Raw genomic sequence first — 26496 nt, 5'->3', positions numbered from 1 at the left:
AGCAGACCTGGAAAATGTGTTCATAGCAACCCTATAATGTACCATGGAAGTGTAACTACCGACCATCTCCAGCAGGATTTAGGGGGGCCACCAGTTCCACAGGGATACTTCGGTATATAGGTATATCATAACATTTCTTACCTCCGAGTTATCTGCATTTTCGTGATAATTCTAACATACATGATATACATCAGAAAAACACACAACGAGCACTACCTTTCCTTACATACCTCAAGATTATGTATACATATGACTGGAAACTTAGGATATCTAAACGGATGTAAACAACACGGGTACTAATCAAAGAGGGCAGCCTGACTACGACAGAAAGAAATAGTAGTGTTGTAGGATATTTAAGAGATGGGTTTCAGACAGGGAATGCGGCCTGGCGTTTGTGGAACCATAATTGTACGAAGGGACAGATTTGCGTGGAAGATTTTAGAGAGACACAGGTGATCTTACTATCGCGCTATTGCAAAGGTTCAGAAAAATGTACACTGGGTACTAGTTCAAGCCAAGCAAAAATGTAAGCGTTGTTCAGTCCGAGACTATCTTAGAGAACAAATCTGGTGAACAGAGAGACAGGCTTAGAACAGGTGGGCATGCTTCTTCATTTGTGCCAGAAAAACTGAGACCCATTTCATAAGATCCGGAAAACTCATCTTTTCTAGGTAGATCGACTTACTGATATTTTACTATTGTGCTTGGATGCTGTTTTTACAATTTCAGTGTTATCGAAATAATACAATAGAAATAGGTAAATTTCTTACACATTCCTCTGTTCCCTCTCTCCTCGTGCAACTGCTGTTTTTATTTTCCAATTGGCGTATTATTTTCCCTTTCCTTGATTTTGCCCATTATCTAAAGAAATATGTTACTTATTTCTGCCTATAAGATCTTTTTCATCTCTTAACGCCCAGCAAAAATTAAACATTTCTTTTTTAAAAAAAAGTTCTATGCACATACCATTTACAAGCCAATTGCAATCTGAAAGACATCTAGGACAAGTAGTAAATGTATCTATACTTGTTGTGCCACCTTTTGGAACATGCCAGCATAAGCCACCGTGTCACCATCATGTTATCAGAAGTGACTACTTGTATGAAAAGACCTCATCCTCCCAGGGAACGTAAAGTTACATTCATTCTACTCATCAATGTCACAAACGACTTCCTTATTGCCGCCCCTTTTGAATATGGATATAATTTGTATCATAACTATCCCATATCGGCAATTGCTACTTCTGCCCTGATGAACCTTTCTGCATTGCATCTGATGCGACGCATGGTGAAACTCACCCCAACTCGGCACAAAACCTCTTCACCAAAGCTTGATAATGATAAAGAGATGATATCAACTACTCTGTGCTTAGGAGACCTGAAAGGTGGCCTATGTGGTAAACCCTGTTCACGTGGAAAGGGTGGCTAAATGGTACAGCCCAGGGAGTGCTGCAGCACCGACATGCTCAATTAGTTAATGACTGCAAGTCATTGCAGTCTTCCGACTATAAATGAGGATCCTTTGACTGATAATCTCAGGGAGGATGGCCATCTACTTGCTTACACTAACAGAGATAAAGGACTCAAATAATGGATCCAAGCAGCGAAAAAAAAACAAGCAGGCTTTAGTGTAGAAACACACACTGTACTTCACAGTAGTACTTTGGGGCTTTATAACCGACGTGATAGTGAAACTGTTAAAATAGTGCTGTGCCCCGACTGTAAACAGGGGTTGTGAAATTAATTGAACTTGGGGTGTGTACTCGTGATGAAAAAATTATCATCTTCTGTCCTACTCATTCGGTGTCCAGGTGGTGTGGACAGAAGCCCCCTCCCCATTTCCCACCTTCATGATCCCCTATGTGCTGGTGATACAGGTATCCCTACCTTCCTACCTACAGAGTACATCGAGGTTGGGGCCTGCAGCTTCTGCTATCACTCTAACAGTAAGTGTCTCCCAGGATAGTGACGGGAGGTGCTCCAGTTCTTTACATCTTAATAGTTGAGGGTAGGTGCCACCACCAAGGACATAAAAGGTTCAGCCCTTGCCACCAGTACATCCTTGAGATACAAAGGCATCAGCAGGGAAACAGAAGGGCCAGCGCTTAACATCACAATCCCCAATTTGACGGAAGGCCCAACCTGCAGTTCTGCCACCCATGTGCAAAGAATGCCCTCATTGCCTCAACTTTATTGGCTGTCAAGACAAATATACCCTTTGTTCCTTACCTTGTGAACTTCCTTGATCTTTTTTCGCAGCTCCTGCATCTTAAGGTGGAAGTTGCTGGCTGTGAGCTGCTTTTTATCTTTTTTGCCTTGGTTTTGGGCTCGGACTACAATGGTCTCCCTACGAGCAACTACAGCCTCCATGTCTCGGATCATCTTCTCCTGCTGCTTCAGAAGCTGACCATACCTGACCTGCATCAGGGACAGGAGTTGATGACAAAGGTGGGAAAGAGACAGATGAGAACATGGATGTGGATGAGACAGCAAATGAAGGGGAGAAAAAGATAGACCGATTTCATTCATAGTACTGTCAATGTATTGGATATTTGGTTATTTTGTATGATAACTGAGGCTACTTTGAGTTGAGATAAATAAGATTTCAGGGTAGAAAGCTTCCATTCATTTACAAGCATGGACTATCCTCATCTATCAAGGTGAGGGTTTACAATCACTTTATAAAACTTGGTTTGGTTGCTAGACATCAACGGTGGGTCATTTTTGCTATAGGGCTCTATGACAGTGAGGGGTACACATAATTACCTAATGACAGTCGTTACCTCACAGGACATTACTTCGGGAGTCATTACATCATGATCACAACGAGAGTGCCTTTATATCACATGGTTTTAGATCTGAAGTGCCCGTATTCGCAGGTAAGAAGGTATTATTTTAAAATTCTATCTATCGATCCATCTATAAATACATTTATGCACTTATATATGTCTATCGATATGTAAGCATATATGAAAATCTAAATTAACACAAGTATCAATGTTAAAATTAATTTTATTAAACTATTTCGTTATTTTTTAATACTTATATTACTTTAATTAATATAATTAATTTATATGTACTTATTTCAATTATTACATCCTCCATCCCTACACATTTGAATTCTCTCATTATCCCTTTACAACAACCATCACTGAATTCTAACAACGAGTTATGACAAACCTCCTTACTCAACCATACATGACCCATCCTTGAACTCTAAAGAATACTTAGTACCCTTTCACCCCACCCATCCCTGAACCCGAAAACTCATTACTACCCCTATGCATCCTTAAAACCATTACCACCCTCATAAACCATCCCTCCGTGAACCCTAAAAACTCCTTACTATCCTATACATTAATCACACAAAAAGTATCCTAGCACCCTAACATTTGTTTAATCCTTCTCAATCTGAACCACTGGGTTTCCTTGGACTTTTGTAAGAGTATCCTACACTTTACCCATCCATGTACCCGAAAAAAACTCCTTACTCCCCATGTACACTGCCCATGCCGGAGTCCTAAAAACTCCATACTATCCATATGCAGTACACATCTCTGAACCCTAAAAACCCCATACCACTCCTTTATCCTTCTATACTCCTATATATTTAAAATAATATTATTATAAAGTACTTAATTACATTTAATATTCCTTTTTATCATTTTTTTTTCAATAACATTAGTTTTAATAAAAAATATTTTTTTTTAACTAAAATGAACACATCAAATATTATTTATTAAATAGCATATCCATTTTAATTAATGCTATTTTAAATTTAAATACATAAATAAAATTAATTTGAACTTATAATGTGTATGTGTGTATATATATATATATATATATATATATATATATATATATACACACACACACACACACACACACACACACACACACACACACACACACACACACACACACACATACACACAGATATATATTACCTAGTGGGGGTCACCACTAGGTATTTATAGATATGACCATGTTTCCATATTAAAAGCGTTTTTTGACTCGCCTTTATCTTTGGCACTGTTTGACGAATCTTCACGAAATTTTCCAAGAAAAGTGTTGCATGAATTCTTGTTGCACATGAAAAGTTTCGGGGTGATCCGTCAAGTGGGGGTCGAGAAAAAGGGAGCTTAAAAAACGCTGCATTTCCCATGTTATTTCCCATGGGATTCTTTAAACATGATTACAGGCCGAACCACTGGACGCATTACACCATATTTGGCAGCAAGCTAGCTGTCAGTACGCAGATCACACTTTCGATTATTTGGTGGGAATCCGCTCAGTAGTTTTTGATATTTTAAAGGAAAAATACAGTTTGATATCGCTGGCAACAAATATTTCGCAAACAATTCATGAAATTCACAAAATTTTCACAAATACACATGCAAAAAGAAGTGTTGCTATTACCTAACCGCAACCTGAACTCAAAGTTGCGGCGGGCATTTTATTTCACGGAACACGATCCCCATGGAGGAAAATCCAAATTTAAAGTGGCATAAGGGGTCAGAGTAAAGGTACCCTGACTCCAGGGGTGATATATAGATGTGTTTTAGGTGCAAATTATGGGTTTAAAATAATTCTGCGTCACCATGCGTGATATCTGGGAAAATTCGGAAAAACAGAAAAATTTGAAAGAAAAACCACAGACTCATTCACTAATTCATTCACACATACATGCAATCAGAGACTCATGCGTTCACTCACACATCCACGCAGACACTCATGCACCCCCTCACACCCACTCAGACTGACACACCCACTTTCAGACCCACTCAAACACTCACGCACCCACTCCCAGATCCACTAACAGAGACAGGCTCTGTGGCCAACCGGTGTTGCCAACAGCCAAAGGTCCTGCGTGGCTTGGGCTTGGATGATTATAAGGGCTTGGCTGGAAGGCCTGACCAACCCCCGCCGTCCACAGCCAAAGTCTGGGTGCGGCAGGGGTTGGAATAATGTATAGTAATTAAAATTGCTTTATGTTAAAAAATCATGGAAATTCACTGAAAAAAACAAAGGTTACAGGGACTTTATAGTTAGGTTCTGAATTTACTCGTACAAAACCACTGAAATTCAGCAGTTATAATTAGAGTTCTTTTAAGTAACTATAACTCGCGCCCTAAGGTAACTATAACTCATCCCTTCACCTTCAAGCTGCTTTGCATCACCCACAAAGCTATACGTGGAACAGGACCTCTTTTTATCAGAAACAAAATAACCAAATACATTCAACAAAGAAACCTCCGCTTAAGATTGGCACCCCGCCTTAGAACACCACCATACAAGAAAAAGACAATAGGTGGTACATCCTTCTACGCCCAAGCAGCCAAACTATGGAATTAATTATCCCCAAATATAAGATCCACGGATGAATATCTTGCCTTCAGAAGACTACTCAAGAGTTGAGCCTTTCCTTCATAACCACCATATCCAAACAGCAATAGACTGCATATGCCTGTGTTGATAAATATTTATAATCTGATTATGTGCATATTATATATATATATATATATATATATATATATATATATATATATATATATATAGTTCTTTTGGAAATATGTGTCGTTACTATGTCATAATAAATTATACACATACTCTTTAAGCCTCCTGTTTAACAAATGTATATTTACTCACAGTTAAATATATATGTATATATGTGTGCATGTGTGTGTATATATATATATATATATATATATAGATAGATATATATATGTGTGTGTGTGTGAGTATATACATATATATGTGTATGTTATTCTATGCTTAACATGTTCATAGGTCATTGCATAGCTCTTAGATAAGTTGTTATATTAGATACTTATGAATGCCTGCTTTCGTTTTTATATAACACTGATCAAATATTTTATTATTGTAAGCAATTCACTATTCAAAACTTGGAGAGATAAATAAATGTTAGAAAAGTACACTTATTAACTTCAAATATTACAAATCTTGAAAATCTGTGTTTATACAGAACTACTTTGTTTCTCAAATTAATATATACATTATTATATTCCTTGCACATATATTCCCTTACTATGTATTTACATATCTATTCATTACTCTAGTCCTACTGTACTAGAGAAAAATAAATACAAATAAAAAAAATCTATAAATAAAATTTATATTATAAATAAAGTTAAAAATATACATATATAAATAAATAAAAAAATGAAAAGAAAAAATATATATACATATATATAAAAATAAAATAATAAAGAAAAAAATATAAATGTACTCTTGTGAGCTTTACTTTCTCCTCACCAACCTATGTTTCTATCAAGCTATCCTCCATCCCCACTCAGACTCACCCCAAACCCATTCTACTACTTTCATCTCCAAAATAACCCTGCCTAAGCTCTTCCCTCCTCTACCGCATTTAGCTCACCTCAAACCTCAGTTTACTACCATAATCTCCCAAACAACCCTACTAAATTCTCCCTCATTTATTTTACCTTTGACTCATCCAAAATCCCTCCTGCTACTATGATCTCCCTAACCCTTTCCACAGTCTCTTCCCTCCTCCATCTATCCTTTACTCATCCCAAGCCTCATCCTATTACTATAAACTCCCAAGTAACATTTCTGGATTCTTCCCTCCTCTATCCCTCCATTATCTAGTCAATCCAACTAACAAACTCACATATCCTCTGCTCAAATTAACTCCATATTTCCCTATACTAATCCACCACTAATTCCTTTTTTGGTTCCAGAGTAGCGCGCTACTCGCTGAAAAGTGCTTTGACGCCTCATCAGGGGTAGAAAGCACTATATAAATACTCTTACAATACAATATTACAATACTCCACCCATTCACAGACCCAGTCATACCTTCATGCACCATTTGTAGACCCATTTACAGCCTTCATGCACCTCTTCGCAGACCTAGGCATATTCTCATGCACTCATTCACAGATCCACTTACATCCTGACGCACACATTTGCAGACCTAGTCACACCCTCATGCACCCACTCACAGACTCAATCACACCCTCATGCACCTATTCATAGACCCTGTTATACCCCAAGGCACCCATTTATAGATCCATTCACACCCTTATGTACCCATTCACAGAACCACTGACATCATCATGCATCTGTTCACCTAATCCACTCTGATGCACCCATTCAGAGACCCAGTCACACACTCATGCACCCATTTGCAGACCCAGTCACACCCACATGCCCCTATTCACAGATCCACTCACACCCTGATGCACCCATTCACAGACAGTCATACCCTCATGCACCCATTCACAGACCTACTCACACTGTTTCACACCCATTCCCAGATCTACTCACAGCCTGACTGCCAATTCGCAGACCCAGTCACATCCTCATGCACTCATTCACAGACCTAGTCACACCCTCATGCACCCATTCACAGACCCACTCATGCTCTGACACACCCATTTGCAGATCCTGTCACACCCTGACACAACCATTCACAGATGAATTTACTCCCTTGTGCACACATTCGCAGGCCCACTCACAGCCTCGTGCAACCATTCACAGACCCAGTCACACCCTCATGCACCCATTCACAGATCAACTCACACTCTCATGCACCCATTTGCAGACCCTCACAGCCTCATGCACCCACTCACAGACCCCGTCACACCCTCAATCACCCATTCATAGATACACTCACACCGTCATGTACCCATTCGCAGATCCACTCACACCTTGATGCACCCATTCACAGATCCAGTCATACACTTATGAACCTATTCATAGACTCAGTCACACTGTCATTTATACATCCACTTACAACCTGAAGCACCCATTCACAGACGTAATCACACCCTCAAACAACCATTCACAGACCCAATCACATCCTCATGGATCCATTCATAGATCTTCTCACATCATGACGCACCTAATCGCAGACCAAGTCACACACTTATGCACCCATTCATACATCCACTCACATTTTGATGCACCCATACGCAGACCCAGTCACACCTTTATGCATCTATTCACAGACCCAATCACAGCGTTATGCAGCCATTCACAGATCTACTCACTGCCTGACTTACCCATCTACAGATCCCTCACACTCTGATGCACCCATTTGCAGACACAGTCAGAGTCTCACATATCCATTCACAGATCCACCGGCACCCTTATGCACCCATTTGCAGACCCACTCAGAGCTTAAACACATATTCAGACACAAGTCACTCTCATGCACCCATTCATAAATGCACTTACATTCTGACACACCCATTTACAATTCCACTCACATTATCATGTACCCATTCACAGACCCAGTGACACCCTCAAGCACCCATTCGCAAACCCACTCATACCCTGATGCATTCATTTTGAGAATCCACTAACAACCCCATGCACCCATTCACAGAACCACTCACAGAGTGATGCACCCATGTGCAGACCCAGTCACACCCTCAAGGACCTTTTCCCAGACCCAATCACACTCTCACAGACCCAGTGATACCCTGATGCACCCATTCACATATCAAGTTACACCCTCATGCACCAATTCATAGATCTTCTCACACCCTGACGTACGCATTTGAAGAACCAGTCACACCTTCATGCACCCAGTCGCAGATCCACTCACACCCTGATGTACCCATTCACAGATCCAGGTATACACTTACGCACCTATTCACAGACTCAGTCACACTCTCATGCATCCATTCATACATCTACTTACAACCTGACACACCCATTTGCAGACCCAGTCACACCCTCATGCACCCATTTACAGACCCAGTCACACCCTTGTGCATCCATTAATAGATCCACTTACACTGTGACACACCCGTTCACAGACCCAGTTACACTCTAATGCACCCATTCACAGACCCAGTAACACATTCATGCACCCATTCATAGATCCTCACACCTTTAAGCACCTATTAGCAGAGCCAGTCACACCCTCATGCCCTCATTCAAAAATCCAGTCACACCATCAGGCACCCATTCATAAATCCATTGACACCCTGACATACCCATTTGCAGACCTAGTCACACCCTTATGCACCCATTCACAGACCCAAACACAGTATCATGCACCCATTCACAGATCCACTCACACCCAGACGCACCCATTTAAAATCACACTCTGATGCACCCATTTGCAGACAGTCAGTCTCACATATCCATTCACAAATCCACTGACACCCTTATGCAACCATTTGCAGACCCACTCAGAGCTTACACACGCATTCAGACACCAGTCACAATCTTATGCAGCCATTCATTGATCCACTCACAGCATGATACACCCATTCACAAACCCATTCGCATTACCATGCACCCATTCACAGACCCAGTGACACCATCAAGCACCCATTCACAGACCTACTGATACCCTGGCATATTCATTAGGGGACACACTCACACCCTCATGCACCCGTTCACAGAACCACTCACAGAGTGATGCACCCATCTGCAGACCCAGTCACACCTTTTTGCAGACTCAATCACACTCTCACTTGCCCATTCACAGACTCAGTGACTCCCTGATGCACCCATTTGCGTATCCAGTCACACTCCCATGCTTCATTCATAGATTCTTTTACACTCTGACGGACTTACTCGAAGACCAAGTCACAAAGTCAGGCACCAATTCGCAGACTCAGTCACACCCTGATGCACACATTCACAAATATACTCACACCCTGAAGCACCCATTCGCAGACAAAGTCAGAGTCTTACATATCCATTCAAAGATCCACTGACACCCTTATGCACACATTTGGAGACCCACTCACACCCATTCAGAGAGAACCACTCACAGAGTGATGCACCCATTCGCAGATCCAGTCACACACTCAAGGAACTTTTGAAAGACCCAATCACACTCTCACACATCCATTCGCAAACCCAGTGACACCCCGATGCACCCATTTGCATATCCAGTTACACCTTCATGCACCCATTCATAGATCCACTCACACCCCGACACACCCAATTGCAGACCCAGTCACACCCTTACACTCCCATTCATGCATCCACTACACTAACCTAACATCTTGATGCACCTATTCACAGACCCATCCACACTATCAAGCAGCCATTCACAGATCCACTTACACCCTGATGCACACATTTGCAGATCACTCACACACTGATGCACCCATTCGCAGACCCAAACTCTCATGCACCCATTCAGAGATGTACTGACACCTTTATGCACACATTTGTAGGCCCACTCACAGCTTACACACCCATTCAGAGATGAGTCACACCCTTATGCAACTATTCATAGATCCACTTACAGCATGACACACCCATTCACACACTGACCCAGACCCTCACACATCCATTCACAGATCCACTCAAACCCTCATGCACACACTTGCAGATCCAGTCACACCCTGATGCAGCCATTCACAGAACCAGTCATACCCTCATGAAGGCATTCTCAGATTCACTTACACCTTCACGCTTTCATTCATAGATCCACTCACTGTCTCACGCACCCATTCGCAGACCCAGTCATACCTTCATGCAGCTATTAAGATGGTGATGTTGCCATTGAAAGATGCATTCAGACTGTCACGCACTCAGTTACTAACTCACTGAAAGAGTTATATACCCATTTCTAGATATATTTGGACATATTGTAACACAGACTGTGAACAAGATTGTGAGACAGTTATATATGACTGAAAGACTATATATGGATATATGAAGTGACAGGGAATCTCATATATATGTTTGTGGACTTGTTTTGAAAGTAATCTTTGGTGTTTGATATTGAAAATTATATATATATATATAAATATAAATATTTATGAATTTTGAATGGGTTGGTGTATATTGAAAGCCTGCTTTTGTTTTGCGTTTTCACTGAATGACTGATGTCACCGCGAATATTTGGAAAAATTAAAAAAACAATTATATGGAAAATAGACAAGTATTTTTGGCAGTAGGGTGGTCCCGACAAGAGCCTTTGTGTTCATTGTTAGTGTCTGATAGTTATATGTAAGACCATATGCAGAGTTTCAGGTTGACCCTGTTGCCTTCATCTGTGAAGTGGACACCGTGACTTCTACATATGCCATGCATGTCAAAGCGCAGATTGTTACTCTATATACATCCTGTGTTATGGTCTCTGAGGAATGCAGAAACTGTTTTATTGACATGTTTCCTGGCTTTGTCAATCTGTGGATAGGATTGAGTACACCACTTCCATTTCTTCCTTTGGCATATGGTGGAGTACACCAAGACAGTTTGAGGGAAAAGTTGCATCAACTGAGCAAAGGTATCCTTCATTAGGATTTCCAGTCCCACCCCAGTCAGTATGCCCAGGTCATTACCACCAGTAATGTGCACAATCATGAGGTCAGGTGTTTGGCAATCCCTAATACTTTCAATCAAAGGGAGCAATTGATGCCACTTTAACGCTCTCTGGCCAATCCAACTGATGGCGACATTAGCGAAACCCAAGTCTCTGTCAACACCACTCTTTCTAGCAGCCATTCTAACCCAAAACACATAGCTGTGGCCACCAATCCACACTCTAACCATTTTGAAGTGAAGCAGCAGTAGCAGATAGGAGAAGGCTGGAGGTGAATGCAGCATTGTTGGGAATGGGATGCAGTTAAAATGGGGGTGTGCTTCTAGTCCGAAAAAAACACACACATTTGATCAAGTACTGTGAGTGGTCAGCTGACTGAAATTATGTAAATTCTTTCAAGGAAAAGTAACTACTTCTTTGATTGGCTGTAGTAAAATAAAATTTGTAATGCAGGGTTAGATTTGGCGTTTAATTTGCACAAAAAAATCACACCTGTTGCAGCTCATTTTGTAAGTAAGTAACTGATAGAGACTTCTAGTTGCAGATTTCTTACCTTAGAATAGATACCTGAGCAATACCATCCCCGGTGGAGAGCTGCGAACCAAGATCACACCAAAAAGTCCTGCAAGACCGAACAGCCAAAATAGCCATCTCTGCGGACCCGACTGTCCAGGCAGTAATGCTTGGTGAATGCCCAAGTTGCGGCCTGGCAGATATCCAGGACTGAAACTCTGCGGGCTAACGCTGTGGTTGCAGCAGTTGCTCTGTCTGAATGAGCGTGCAAACCCTCAGGGGGTTGCTTTTTCGCCAAGGCGTAGCACATCTTGATGCAGAGGACTACCCATTGCAAGATGGTCCTCTTCTGCACCGCCTTCCCTTTCTTCGCACCCACATAACCCACAAAGAGTTGATCATCCACCCGGAAATCTTTGGTACAATCTAGGTAGAACGCCAACGCTCTTTTTGGATCCAGATGGTGGAGTCTCTCCTCCTCATGAGAGGGGCTTGGGGGTGCATAAAGAAGTAGGCAAGGTAATAGATTGGCCTACCTGAAAAGGCGTTACCACTTTGGGAAGAAAGGAAGCCCTGGTACGAAGCACCACTTTGTCAGGATGCACTGCTAGGAATGGTGGCTTCGAAGAAAGAGCCTGAAGCTCACTCATTCTGCGAGCAGAGGTGATGGCAAACAAAAAAGCTGTTTTAAGGGTCAAGAGCTGTAGAGGACAGTTGTGGAGTGGCTCGAAAGGGGTACACATGAGATATGTGAGGACCAAATTCAAATCCCACTGGGGCCTGACGAATGGGACGGGAGGAAACTTATGAGTGAAGTCTTTAAGAATCCTCCCAAAAATGGGAGATTTGAAAAGAGAAGGTTGGCCTGGTAGCCTAAAGAAAGCACAGATGGCAGACAAATATCCATTGAGGGTGCCCAGAGCAGAATCCTGCTGGGCACGAGAGAGAATAAAGAGGAGAACCTCTGAGAGAGGTGCAGAGAGGGGATCAACAGATTTGTTGATACACCATGCCACTTTTTTCTTCGAATGTCAGGCATATACCATTTTGGTGGAGGGCCGCCTGGCTGCCAAGATGACATTACAGACTTCGGGTGGAAGGTCAAAAGCCGTAAACTGTTGCATCTCAATCTCCATGAAGGAGGAGGAGACTGGATAGGTTTGGGTGGATAACCATCCCCTGCTGCTGCAACAGAAGATCCTCCCGAAGGGGCAGTGTGATCAGAGGATTGATGGCAATGCTCAATAGCTCAGGATACCAGACTCTTCGTGCCCATTCTGGAGCCACCAAGATTACTTGGGCCTGGTCTTGCCTGATCTCCTTCAGAACTCTGGGCAGAAGTGGTATTGGCAGGAAAGTGTACAGGAGGCCTGAGCTCCACTCATGACGAAAAGCGTCACCGAGCGAGTGCCGCCTTGGAAACTGCAATGTGCAAAACAGCTGACATTACGCATTCTCTGCAAAGGCGAACAGATCTAACCAAGACTCTCCCCACTGTTGAAAGATACCTTCCATCACCTCCAGATGGAAACGCCATTCGTGATCGACTATGCATCGATGGCTGAGTTTGCCTGCACGGACGTTCAGAGAGCCCACCAGATGTTGAACCACCAGGGAAATGCCCTGGCGTTCCAGCCATGTCCAGAGGCGAAGAGTCTCTTGACAAAGGGTCCACGATCCCACTCTGCCCTGCTTGCTGCAATACCAAATGGCGGTGGTGTTGTCGGTGAACACCTGCACCACTTTCGCTTTGAGAGAGAGAAGGAATGCTTTCAATGCAAGTCGGATCGCCCGGAGCTCCAAAATGTTGATGTGGAGCCTGAACTCCGCCGGAGACCAGAGGCCTCTGATCTCCGCCTCTCACATGTGGCTGCCCTATCCCAGGAGTGATGCATCTGTCACTACTGTGAGATCTGATTGGGGAAGGGAGAGGGATCTGCCATGGACCCAACCTGGATTCGATAACCACTACTGCAGGTCTTTCGCAGTTCCCTCCAAGATCTGAACCGTGTTGGAGAGATTTCCCTGATGCTGTGCCTACTGGAACTTCAGGGCCCACTGCAGAGACCTCATATGCCAACTGGCATGATTTACTAAGAGGATGTATGAGGTCATGAGGCCCAGCAACCTCAGTCTCTCACCGAAATTCAGGATAGATGTCTAAACAGTGGAATCATAACCTGAATATCTTGGACTCGCTGCTCAGGAGGATAGGCCTGAAACTGCACTGTGTCCAGTACAGCTCAGATGAAAGGGAGCATCTGAAAGGGAGACAGGTGTGACATTGGCATGCTTATAGTGAACCCCAGTGAATGCAGGAGGTTTGCCATAGAGTGGAGGTGGACCGCCTGGGGTGAACCAGCATTCAACCCCCAGTCGTTGAAGTAGAGGAAGACTGAAACCCCTAGTCTGCACAGATGAGCTGCGACCAACACCATCACTTTGGTGAACAACCGAGGGCACTGGTAAGGCTGAAGGAGCGCAGGGTAAACTGAAAGTGCTCGTGCCCTACTCTGAACCGCAGGTAAAGCCTGTGGGCAGGCAGGATGGGGATATGGAAATACGCATCCTGCAAGTCCATCACTACCATCCAGTCTCCTTGGTCTAGGGCAGACAAGACCTGAGCTAGAATAAGTATTTTGAATTTCTCTTTTTTGAGGACGAGATTGACATCCCATAAATCCAAAATAGGGCGAAGACCCTTGTTTTTTTTGGGAATCAAAGTAGCAGGAATAACAACCACTGCCTACTTCTGATGTTGGGACCCTTTCTATGACTCCCTTGGCCAAGAGAGCCACAACTTCCTTGCGGAGCAAACACCAAGTGATCCTCCATCAGCTGTTCTTTTGAGGGAGGCATTGGGGGAGGGACAGACTGGAAGAAGAGAGAATAGCCCTTCTGCCTGATCTGCAAGACCCATTTGTCCAATGTTATGGACCGCCAGTGAGGTAGATGATATTGAATCCTTCCTCCATTTGGACGTACACAGTCTTGCAGAATCACACTGGAAGGGCTTGGATGCTGTAGAGGCAGGGGGCTGGGTGGCGGACGACTTCTGGCCAGACCCTCAGGGTCTGAAAGCACCACAACTGCGTCCTGACAAAAGTTGTGGGCCTGGTGTCGGATGGTGGCTAACTTATGAGTGTTGTGGCACCGTGCCCCTCCCGTACCCACAGAAACGATGAAAGGCAGACTGGGTGAGGGGCCACCGCGAGGCCTAAGGACTTGGTCGTAGCCAGAGAGTCCTTAAAGCACTCCAGTGCCGAGCCTGCCTTTTCGCCAAACAGGTGGGACCCATCTAAGGGCACGTCCATAAGCTTTGCCTGGACAACCCCTCAAAAGCCAGATGTACATAGCCAGGAGTGGCGGGAAAGGGCCACTGTTGATTAAATCGCCCTACCCAGTGAGTCAGTCATGTACAAACCACAATTTATGGTAAACTTCTCTGCATCTCTCCAGTCTTTAACTGCTTGAGAGAGAATGGCCCGCGCGTCCTCCGAGACCTGAGGCAGCACACTCACCACCTTATACCACAAAGTGTGGGAATAACAGCCCAATAAGCATGAGGTGTTTACCGACCTCAATGGCAGGGTGTTGGAAGAACATTTTTTCTTCCCAAGCTGGTCCAGCCTCTTGGATTCCCTATCTGGAGGTGCAGAAGGGAAGGCGCCCTGGGTAGTGGATGCTTGGACTACCAAGCTCTCTGGGGTGGGCTGTTGCATGAGGAAACTAAGGTTGCCCGGGCGATGGCGGCAGCCAATTGTCCTGCTTACAAGCACTCTTGTGCTGGGTTTTGACCACATCCCCAGCAGGACATCAGTGAGGGCTTCATTAAAGGGCAACATTGGTTACAATGATGAAGCCCCTGGCTGGAGCACCTCTGTCAGGAGGTTAGTCCTTACCTGACCTGCACCGAGGGCAGTTTAAGGTCAAGGACCTCTGCTGCCCTATGCACCACCATTGCATATGATGCACCAGCCAGCATCTGGAGAGGTGTCCAGTCCACTGCCCTCTCCTAGATCCTCATACCAGTCTAAAGGATCCATTTGGATTTCTAGAGGGTAAATGGTCAGTCAATGATTTGGCACCTGTGGGTGCGTTGGTGCCGGAATATGCACCAGGCTTATCAGTGATGAGAATGGGGCTTGCGCCACCGGTGGCCCTGGTGGTGCCAGAGCATCAACGTTGGGAACAGTGCTGGAGAAGTCGACTGGTTGAAGCGGTTGCTGTTCTGGATCCGGTATCAGATCCACAAGACCCCATCAAAGCTGAGGCCGAAGCTGCTGGAACGGAACCTGAAAGGGCCTCCACCGACCCCATGGGACCCGAAGGCACTCCAGCGGAGCTGGCTCACTCACATACAAGATGCATGGCCTCACAAAATTCATTTAATTGAGAGGGGCTCACTCCGGCTTTCGGAAATGGAGGAAGGTGTGGAGTCAGCCCTGGCAATGATTCTGTGGAACCGTGCCTGGAATGTCAACATTCTTGAGTTGCCTCATCAGCTGACAGGCAAGGGGAAGTCGAAGTCCGCTTGGACTTCTTCTTCTTCTTATGCCTGTTCCCCGAGTGCCTGGAGGACCTTGAGTGGGATGGAGAGGACTTGGGGCTCCTGGAGGGGTACCGCAACCTTCGCCTCGACCGGGACCATGACTTTCGAGGAGTCACGCCCGCCAATGTCGACTGCCGGGCAGCCATTAGCTTTAGGGACCGCTCCCTCAATCAATCAATCAGTTTTGTAAAACGCAGCTACCCACCCATGAGGGTCTCAAGACGCTTTCGGTGCCATTGCCTGGCAGTTCAAGCACAACTTTGAGTCTTGGTCATGCTCAAGACAAAAAAAGGCATTTCTGATGAGGATCCATCACCGACATGGCGCGATGGCGGGTGCCACAAGGTTTAAATCCCATCTTCCTCTAAGTCATCCTTCGCACAGACGAAAAATACTTGACATAAAGGTAAAAAAAAGCCTGTCAAAAATGACAGTGAGGTAGCTCTATCATGGATCTGCGCTTGACTGGCGTAGAAGGAAAAGAACTGATGTATGAGCGCCTGGGAGGTGCCTTTATAGGCAACATGACATCACAGACGGCTCCAACGGCGCCACCCGGATCCACACGCCACCCGACTGCACACGCATGGGTATTGCTCAGCAAAATGTCTGGATTCCAAGCAGATGCCTGGAAATTCTAAAGGTAAGGAATCTGCAGCTAGAAGTCTCTATCAGAAATACTGCTTTAATCATGGATGAGGCCTTGTAGAGCAGAGTTTCTGTGTGGTCTGTCACTGGAGAATGGAATTAGCGTGGACAACCCCTGACACACCCATTCACAAGCCCACTCACATTACCATGCACCCATTCACAGAGTATGCCACTCACCAAAGAACTGACATTCATGTTTCCAAAGCATGGACGCTGTGTCTCAGCCAGTGACACAGAAACACAGACACTCCTGCATTCATTGACATACTCAGAAAGCATTTACATATGCAGCAATATCAAAGGCAATTGCAGACACACTCACATACCCTGTATTCTCCAACCTATACTGATGTATATGTTCAGCCAGTTATGTAGACGTTTACAGAGGCATACAGGTACTAAAACAGGTAGCTACACACTGGTGGATGTACTAAAATATCTAATAGTGCTAGTAGAGGCAGACGCTTGTATTCACTCAGAAATACAGCCAAGTACTCACACGATGCACTCATGTATGCAGAGAAATACGGTTTCAATCATGGATGAGGCTTAGTAGTGCAGAGTTTGTCTGTGTCTGTCACTGGTGACTAAAATTAGCTTGTTCAACCCCTTTCTGAACTTCCAAACTCAAGTTTAAGTGCAAATATGTCACCCCTGTGATGTGTTCTGGTTATGCTAGGAAGCATGGTGCATTGTACTTAATTGATTAAAAAAATTACATTTCAGTTTTACAAACTTAGTTGAGCACTTTCAGTCCCCTATGCCAAGCACTAGATAGAGTATGCCACTCACGAAGGAACTGACATTCATGTTTCCAAAGCATGGATGCTGTGTCTCAGCCAGTGACAGAGAATAACAGACACTCCTGCATTCATTGACACACTCAGAAAGCATTTACATATGCAGCATTATCAAATGCAATTGCAGACCCAATCACATACCCCTGTGTTCTCTAACCGAGGTACTGAGGTATATGTGCAGCCAGTTACATATAGGTTCACAGAGGCATAAAGGTACTAAAACAGCAGCTACATACTGGCAGATGTACTAAAATATCTGATGGTGCTAGCAGAAGCAGACACCTGCATTCACTCAGAAATATATCCAAGTACTCACATGATTTAGTCATGTATGCAGAAGAATAGTGCTTCAATCATGGATGAGGCCTATTAGTGTAGAGTTTCTTTGTGCTCTGTCACTGGTGACTGAAATTGGCCTGTAAAGCCCCTTTCTGAAGTCTCAAACTCTTGTTTAAGTGGAAATACGTCTCTTCTGTGATATGTTGTAGGTATGCCATGAAGTATGCTGCATTGAGCTTCTCTGTTTTATGTTTCAGAGAAGTTGTTCTCTGAAAGTTATTTCTCAGGAGTAACAGATACAAATGTAAACTCCATAATTAATAGAATATTAATATTGTAGGTATATAATTAGAAAAAACATTTTTTCTTTATTTTCAGGTATCAATTTCTTCTTGAGTGGACACAGTTACAGTGTTGTTAAAAAGTCAGTTAAGAAAGAAACAGAGGCAACAATACTACCTCCTTACAACTGGTAATCAAAACCGGTAAAATGCAGAAAAGGCACTGAAAGAACAACAAGCTGCTGGTAAGAAAACAGTCATTCCTTAAATTACTATCTGCTTAACTGGAAAGTCAGCAAAATGAAGTACAAAAGAAACAAACTTTGACATCAAGTAAGAAAGGAGTAAACGTACAGGATATTACCAGTAAAAAAAACTACAATGAACCACAGAGTTTAGCTGGAAGGCAGCGCCAGTTCAAATAAATGAGTTAGAATGTTCCATAGCAGAGTAATAAAGAATCTAATAGGAAGTATGAAGAAGTATAAAAGGAGGAGAGAAGCTGTGAGACAAAAAGAACGTGTCAGGAGTATAGTTGATATGGCATTTGGCCTGAAGAGGAAGCTTTTTATATTGACCTTGAATAGAATGAGAACACTAGATAAAATAGTGTTGAGTATGAGGAGAAAAAGAGTGAAAAAGACTAATAAACAGAACTAACCTTTGCAACGTTTTTAGTGGAGAATGGATACATACGTCTAGTACTGAGCCTTTCTTTAATGAAGAAAGCTACTTGCAAAAGAACAGACTAGTGCATGCAGTTGATGAATCTGGATGGTGTTATGAGATGAAAGATAGCACTCCTATTGAAAATAAAGTGATGGTACCTAGAAATATGGAGAAAGTCGTAGCTGAAAAGGTTCATGCAAGTGGAAATGCAGCAGTATTTGGACTGTTCGCCAGGAATCAATTGACATAGTCAGAAATATTTTACAAAAGTTTCCATGTAAGTGTTAAACAGAAAATTGTAGTTTTGCAAAGACTAGAACCATGCAAAGTAAGAAAATATACAACTCTACAAGGACATTTACTAGCATGTTTATTGAAGAAAGTGTGCCAAAGCACCTTTCGCCATTTTAGAATGTTAGCTATACATCACTCATGAATGCGTAGTCTAGTTAGGAGGCTTTACCATGTGAAAAGTCCTGCAGAATGTTTAGAGGAAATGGATAGAGTTCTTTTGTATGGAACAGTGGCAGAGTCAGAAAGGATTTGAGATGATGTGCAATTTCGTTTCTTTGGACCTGAAGAGAAGTGCTATCCAGAGGCAATCCCTCTGAGGACAGTGACTGGACAGGTGGTGACCAGAGCTCTGATGGGGATATTTAACTGTGTGGGATTCCCAAAGGAGATTGTGTCTGACAGAGGCACAAACTTCATGTCTGCATACATGAAGTCTATGTGGGACACGTGTGGGGTGACCTACCAGTTCACCACCCCTTACCATCCTCAATCCAACAGTCTTGTGGAGAGGTTCAACATGACCTTGAAGGGCATCATCACAGGCCTCCCTGAGGCCATGAGGTGTAAATGGGACGTCCTCTTGCCATTCCTTCTCCTTGGTTATAGAGAGGTGCCCCAGAAAGGAGTGGGTTCAGCCCCTTTGAACTTCTCTATGGGTACCCTGTCAGGGGACCCTAAGCATAGTAAAAGAGGGGTGGGAGAAAGCCCCCAGGAAAACCCCCAGGATGTGGTCCGTTACATGCTGGCCCTCTGCAACCAGATGCAGCGCTTCTGGAAACAGGCCAAGAGCAACTTCGAGGCCAGTCAAGAGGTTATGAAACAATGGTATGACCAGAAGGCCACCCTGGTTGAGTTTCAACCTGATGACAAAGTTTTGGGTAATGGAGCCTAGAGCTCTCCAGGACCGTTGGACTAGCCCACTTAAAATTAGGTAGGATAACACTTACTTAGTGGGCCTCAAGTCCCCAAGAAACCCCCTAAGGTAACTCCATCAGAACCGACTAAAGCCTCATTTTGAGAGGTCTGAGGTCAGCTTGCTTCTGGTGACAGATGAGGGTATGGAAGGGCAGAGTGAACCTCTCCCCGACTTCCTCTCTGCCAAAGAAGGTGATGGGTCAGTGGAGGGTGTCAATCTCTCTGACTCCCTGACCCTGGATCAGAGAGGGGACTGCTACCAGTTACTGGAATAGTACTCCTCCCTGTTTTCCCTCACCCCTGGACTCACACACTTGTGTGCCCATGACATTGACACAGGAGACAGTCCCCCTGTAAAAAACAAAATGTACAGGTTGTCAGACAAGGTGAAGGTCAGCATCAAGGAGGAATTTGCCAAGATGCTGGCCCTTGGGGTGATTAAGTAGTCCAGCAGTCGCTGGGCCAGCCCTTTGGTGCTGGTTCCCAAGGCTGCTGCACCTGGTGCCAAGCCAGAACCTAAGTTCTACGTAGACTACCAGGGTCTCAACTCGGTCACAAAGACAGAGCTCACCCCATCCCCCGAGCTGATGAGCTCGTCGACAGCTAGGAGCTTCCAAATTCCTCAGTACCTTTGATCTCACATCAGGGTACTCGCAGATCGCCTTGACGGTGGAGACTACAGAGAGATCTGATTTTTCTACTCCTCAGGGACATTACCAGTTCAAGGCAATGCCCTTTGGACTGAAAAATGCCCCCGCTACCATCCAGCAGTTGGTTAACAGGATCCCAGCTGGCAAGGATGCGTTCTGCGCAGCCTACTTAGATGACAATACTGTCTACAGTTCCAGCTGGGAGTAACACCTGCTCTACCTCAAGGAGGTGCTTCAGGCCCTACAGCAGGCAGGCCTGACCATCAAGGCCAGTAAGTGCCAGATTGGGCAGGGTGCCATGATGTACTTGGGACACCTAGTAGGTGGTGGCAAGGTGCAGCCCCTCCAGGCCAAGATTGAGACAATCAAGGCCTGGCAACACCTAGAACCCAGACAGAGGTGAGAGCCTTCTTTTGTCTCACCGGGTACTACCGCAGATTTGTTAAGGACAATGGCACCATGGTGGCCCCATTAACAGAGCTCACATCTAAGAAGCAACTTAGGTAGGTGAATTGGACAGAGGCTTGTCAGAAAGCCTTTGACTCTCTGAAGGAGGCCATGTGCACGGCACCCGTGCTCAGGGCCCCTGACTACTTCAAGGAGTTTATTGTGCAGACATACACTTCAGAGCTTGGCATAGGGGCGGGTCTAGCACAGCTAAATGAGGAGGGCCTAGAACAACCAGTAGCCAATCCTAAACTCTTGAGGTGGTCCATTTCCCTACAGGGGATGGACTTTACGGTGGAGCATCACCCGGGGACTGACCACACCAATGCTGATGGTCTCTCCAGATACTTCCACCTTAGAGATGAGAGCTCCTAAGTGGTTGGGTAGCTCTCCCCACTTTCAGCTGGGGGGGGACACATGATAGTCCTGACAGCCTTGGGGTGGTCATCCCCCAACCTTTTGCCTACCTCCCTCCACTGACACTCTTTTTGCTGGTTTTAGGATTCTGCGCACTTTACCACTGCTAACCAGTGTGAACGTGCATATGCTTTCTCCCTTAAACATGGTAACATTAGTTCATTCCCAATTGGCATATTTAATTTACTTGTAAGTCCCTACATGTGCCCAGGGCCTGTAAATTAAATGCTACTAGTGGGCCTGCAGCACTGATTGTGCCACCCACATAAGTAGCCCCTTAACCATGTCTCAGGCCTGCAATTGCAAGGCCTGTGTGTGCAGTTTCACTGCCACTTAGACTTGGCATTAAAAAGTACTTGCCAAGCCTTAAACTCCCCCTTTTCTACATATCTGGCACCCCTAAGGTAGGCCCTAGGTAGCCCATAGGGCAGGGTGCAATGTAGCTAAAAGGCAGGACATAAACATGTGTGGTTCATATGTCCTGGTAGTGTAAAACTCCTAAATTCATTTTCCACTACTGTGAGGCCTTCTCCTTTCATAGGCTAGCATTAGGGCTACCCTCATATCCTGTTTGAGTGGTAGATTCTGATCTGAAAGGGGTAACCAGGTCATATTTAGTATGGCCAGAATGGTAATAGAAACCTGCTCATAGGTGAGGTTGGATTTTATATTACTATTCTAGAAATGCCACTTTTAGAAAGTGAGCATTTCTCTGCACTTAAAATTCATCTGTGCCTTACAGCCTGTCGCCAATACATGTCTGGCTGTGCTGGTTGACAGCTCCCTTGTGCATTTCACCCAGACAACCACAAATACAGGATAATCAATCACACCTGCTCTCATCTGCAGACTGAATGGGTCTTCATGGGCTGGGAGGGTGGAGGGACTGACACTTACATTTCAAAGGACAGTGGCCTGCACTCACAGAAAGGACTGCTAAATCCCCTTGGGACCCTGGCAGACGGGATTGTACTGAAAGGGGACCTTGTGCACTTCAAAACCACTCTTTGAAGTCTTACCCACTTCAAAGGCATTTTTGGGTATATAAACTGGGTCTCTGACCCCGCCAACTCAGACACTTCTAGACCTGAACCTGCAACGTGTCAAGAGGAACTTCCTGGTTGTAAAAGGACTCATCTGGACTGCTTTGCTGTGAAGGCAACACTCTCCAAGGCACTCGTGTAAAAAATAAAGTTCTTCTCAGTAGTTTCATAATTAACAAATTCTCTTGTGTTTATTGCATCATTTCTTCAATCTCATCCTACTCAGCCCAGCCAACATGTGTTTCGTCATGCAACCAATCCTCGCTTTGACTTATAGCAGCGAAGTTGTAACTGTATCTAAAAGCTACAAAGTGTACACGTTGTATGCTACTATTGAGAGAGAGAAGACAGGAGCCACACCAAGCTTTGGAGTGTTGGGGCACTACATTTTTGGAAGAACCTTGCGAGTAGACAATAAGAAGAGCCTTCTAATTTGTGGAATTTAGGATCCTTTTACATTTATAGTGGAGCCGTGATGAAGTCAAAGCGAGGATTGGTCGCATGACGAAACACATGTTGAGTCGGATGAAATTGAAGAAATTATGTAATAAACACAAGAGAATTTGTTTTTCCTTTTGGAATTTTGGGGGAGTAGGGTGTTTTATTCCCTTCCAGGAGCACCGTGAGAATTTTCTGATGCCATAGAGCACTTGGGTGTGACACTAGTGAGCGCCATTGCTTACTAAAAAACACCCAGCCGTGCTTGTTTTTCTGTGAAGGACTGCTGCCCTGCTGTTTCCCTGCTGCCCTCTGACTTTGCTGAGAAGTGCTCTCCGAGTGCTTGGATTAAGCTTACCTCCTGTTTTCTGAAGTCTCAGGACAAAAACGACACACAGCCTGCCCTGCAACGAGAAAATCGCCACACAGCCAACCAGAACGACGCAGCCCGACTTCCCGAGCGAAGATCAACACAGCGATTGCATTACGACAGGAAATTCGACATACAACCCTATTGGATCGATACACAGCCAAGCCAGAATGACGCAGCCCGACTACCTGAGTGAAGATTTGACGCAGCACCTGCCATGTGACAGAAACTCCCGACGCACCGCCCACTGGATCGACGGAACATCTGTGACTTTGTCCCGCAAGCCCAGGATTTATATGCATCGTCCCTGGGCGTCAAAGAGAAACCCGCATCGCATTGAGGAACCAAGACTGCGCACCAGAAATCGATGCAAAGCCCATTGCAGTGTGGAAAGAAACAACGCATCGTATGTGGCGCGCCGGAAATTCCGATGCACACACTCTTTTTCCCATGCATCTCTTCCTCTGTGTTCTTTGTGCTTGTAATTTAATTTTACGCAAACCACGTACTTTGTGAAACCAAGAGACAACTGTTCAATTCTAAGATTTAAGACTATTTTATTCTTGCAAAAGAGATATTTTGAATTGTGCTTCTTTATCATTTTTACCTTAATTTAACCAGATAAATATCCTATATTTTTCTAAACCTGTGTGGTGTGTTTTTGTGGTGTTTTCACTGTGTTACTGTATGATTTATTGCACAAATACTTTACCAGGGGTTTCCAAATGGTCATTCGCGAGCTCCTGGTAGCTCGCCGAGACTGTTACGACTCGGTCGTCCCATTTCCAGGGGGCGCTGTAAGGGGACTGTCAGAAGCCTGGGTATCACCTTGAACACCTATCTAGAGTCCCTTGCTGACCCCTGTTTGTTTCTCTTTTCTCTATGGTACACTTGTATAGTACTACATTTGCTTCTTGGGACTGCAAATCCCATAATGCACAGCTTGGTAGTCAGGAAAACCCGGATTCTGTTTCCCATTGTTTTCAATGGGAGAAGTCCAGTTGCTCCTTTTCACTGGATCCTCTCCTCCAGGACTTGCAAGTGTCCGAAACTACACACACCTGAAACCTCTCCTGTGCAGCCCAGCTTGGAAGTGCTTATAAGCAGCCATTTCCTCAAGCTCCCTATCGTGCATCGGACTTCGATTCCTTTGTGTTACAGACCCTTTGTCGGATGGTGTTCCAGTTTTGTTCCTGTTCCTGTTCTGTTCCAGCTTGATCCTGTTTCCTGTTTCTCTGCCCTGCTCCTGATTGTTCCAGCCAGAGTCTGCTCCCTACATCTTAGCCTTGTACCTGTTTGTTTCTTCCAGAGCCTGCTCCCTGTTTCTCTGCCCTGCTCCTGCCTTGTTTCAGCCTGAACCTGCTCTCTGTTTCCCAGTCCTGTTTACTGCTCTTTTCCTACTCCCTGTATTCCAGTCCTGTCCTTGCCTGTTCAAGCCAGAGCCTGTTCTCAGTTTCCCAGTCCTGTCTCTGTTTGTCCCAGCCAGAAGTTTGCGCCCTGTTTTCAAGTCCTAGTCCCGCCTTTGCTTCAGCCTGAGCCTGTTCCTAGTTCTTGCCTCTGCCTCTTTGTTTGTTCCCTTCTGTTTCTGTTTCTTCTTGGTTCTTTGTGTCTGGTAAGTGTTCTATCAGTCTTCACCAGTGTATACGTGTCCTCCTGTGTACTGGGGTTGGCTCCTGGTTTCCAGGAGGCAATTCCAGCCCCCATTCTTGTCCAGTGTTATACGTTGTATTTCGTGCCTAACAGTGACAGTGTGCTATTGCTGTTTTCTCAGGAATCGCCACTGTGTTTCCAGCTGGACCCACAAGAGCATGTCCTGTGTATGTAAGTACTATCCTTGTTTGTGCTCTAGGGTCCAGAGACAGAATCACTTCTGCTGCCTCCTTTCTATGAGGCTGGCAGGGTGACTATCTGTAAGAGCAAACTGCACAGAGGCATTGAGATTCCCTGTCACTGTGGGAGGTTCTGCGCCTTACTCTGTGTACAACCCCAGCGTGTTTGTCCACTGGTAATCCGTTTCCTGTTTGTTCACACAAGGGTTGCTCTGCTTTTACTTTCCTGTTTCCTGTGCCTGTCCATAGCTGTCCTTTCCGTGTATGCCTTTAGCTGCTCTTCTGCCCCAGTACACTACCTCTTTAGGATATTCGGTAACCTCAAGGGGTGTCCCAACCAAAGTCCTGATCAGACCCGCCCGAAACCGTGACAGAATGCACGAACCAAACATTTCAAGATCCCCAGGCAGCAAAGGCACACACAGACCTAAAATGCTTTCCTGTCATGTTCTGACACCCCTTTCTAAACCTAGACATTCTCTGAAGACCTCTAAAAAAGGCCTTAGTTTAAAGGATAGACTTGTTAAAGAAAATCAAAGATTGCAAATGCAGTACTACATTGCGTGGCTTGCTGATCCATCAATGTTCAACTATTATAATATCTGTGATTATGACCCCCAATCCCTGTCTGTAGAAGAATTACAAAGTAATAATGAGTTTTTGGAGGTTCTATTACCTCAAACAGGGGAGAATGTTCCTAACAGTGAAAGTGCTTTTCCTACTACTGCACAAGACATTTACTCTCAAGAAAACCTGGTTAATTCCTTGCCTCATGCTAGTGCATCCCAAATTCACTTCCAGGACTCTGTCAAAACAAAGAACACTGCCACTGTTCAAGAAGCCACACTAGGGATTCCCTTGTTTTCTGTTGAGTGCTTCAGCCCGTCTATGCAAGTTTCTCAGAATTCAAAGTGCAGTGCTGACTCTTATAAAGACCTCTCAGACCCTCAGAGCTTTCAAGTCAGCAGGCTAGACCCTGTATCTAAGGGATCACTAAAAACTGTGGGATTCCTTAGTTCAACTCAAATGGCTTGTGCTCCTCCCAAATTGGATGACAGT

The 26496-nt window shown here is 44.6% G+C and overlaps 1 protein-coding gene across 1 annotated transcript in view; it reads right to left on the bottom strand.

Moving 5' to 3' along the window:
- Window positions 1-26496, bottom strand: part of CCDC40 (coiled-coil domain 40 molecular ruler complex subunit) — a 447448-nt gene that overhangs the window by 27945 nt on the left and 393007 nt on the right. Inside the window, exon 19 of the mRNA XM_069199714.1 lies at window positions 2229-2417. Within this exon, the coding sequence (XP_069055815.1) occupies window positions 2229-2417 (189 nt within the window). The remainder of the gene's footprint in view (window positions 1-2228; window positions 2418-26496) is intronic.

Source organism: Pleurodeles waltl, chromosome 7 (genome assembly GCF_031143425.1).
Source record: "Pleurodeles waltl isolate 20211129_DDA chromosome 7, aPleWal1.hap1.20221129, whole genome shotgun sequence".
In the NCBI taxonomy this organism is placed as follows: Eukaryota; Metazoa; Chordata; class Amphibia; order Caudata; family Salamandridae; genus Pleurodeles; species Pleurodeles waltl.
The sequence above is the reverse complement of the archived record's forward strand: the minus strand, read 5'-3'. Positions and strand labels throughout refer to the sequence as shown.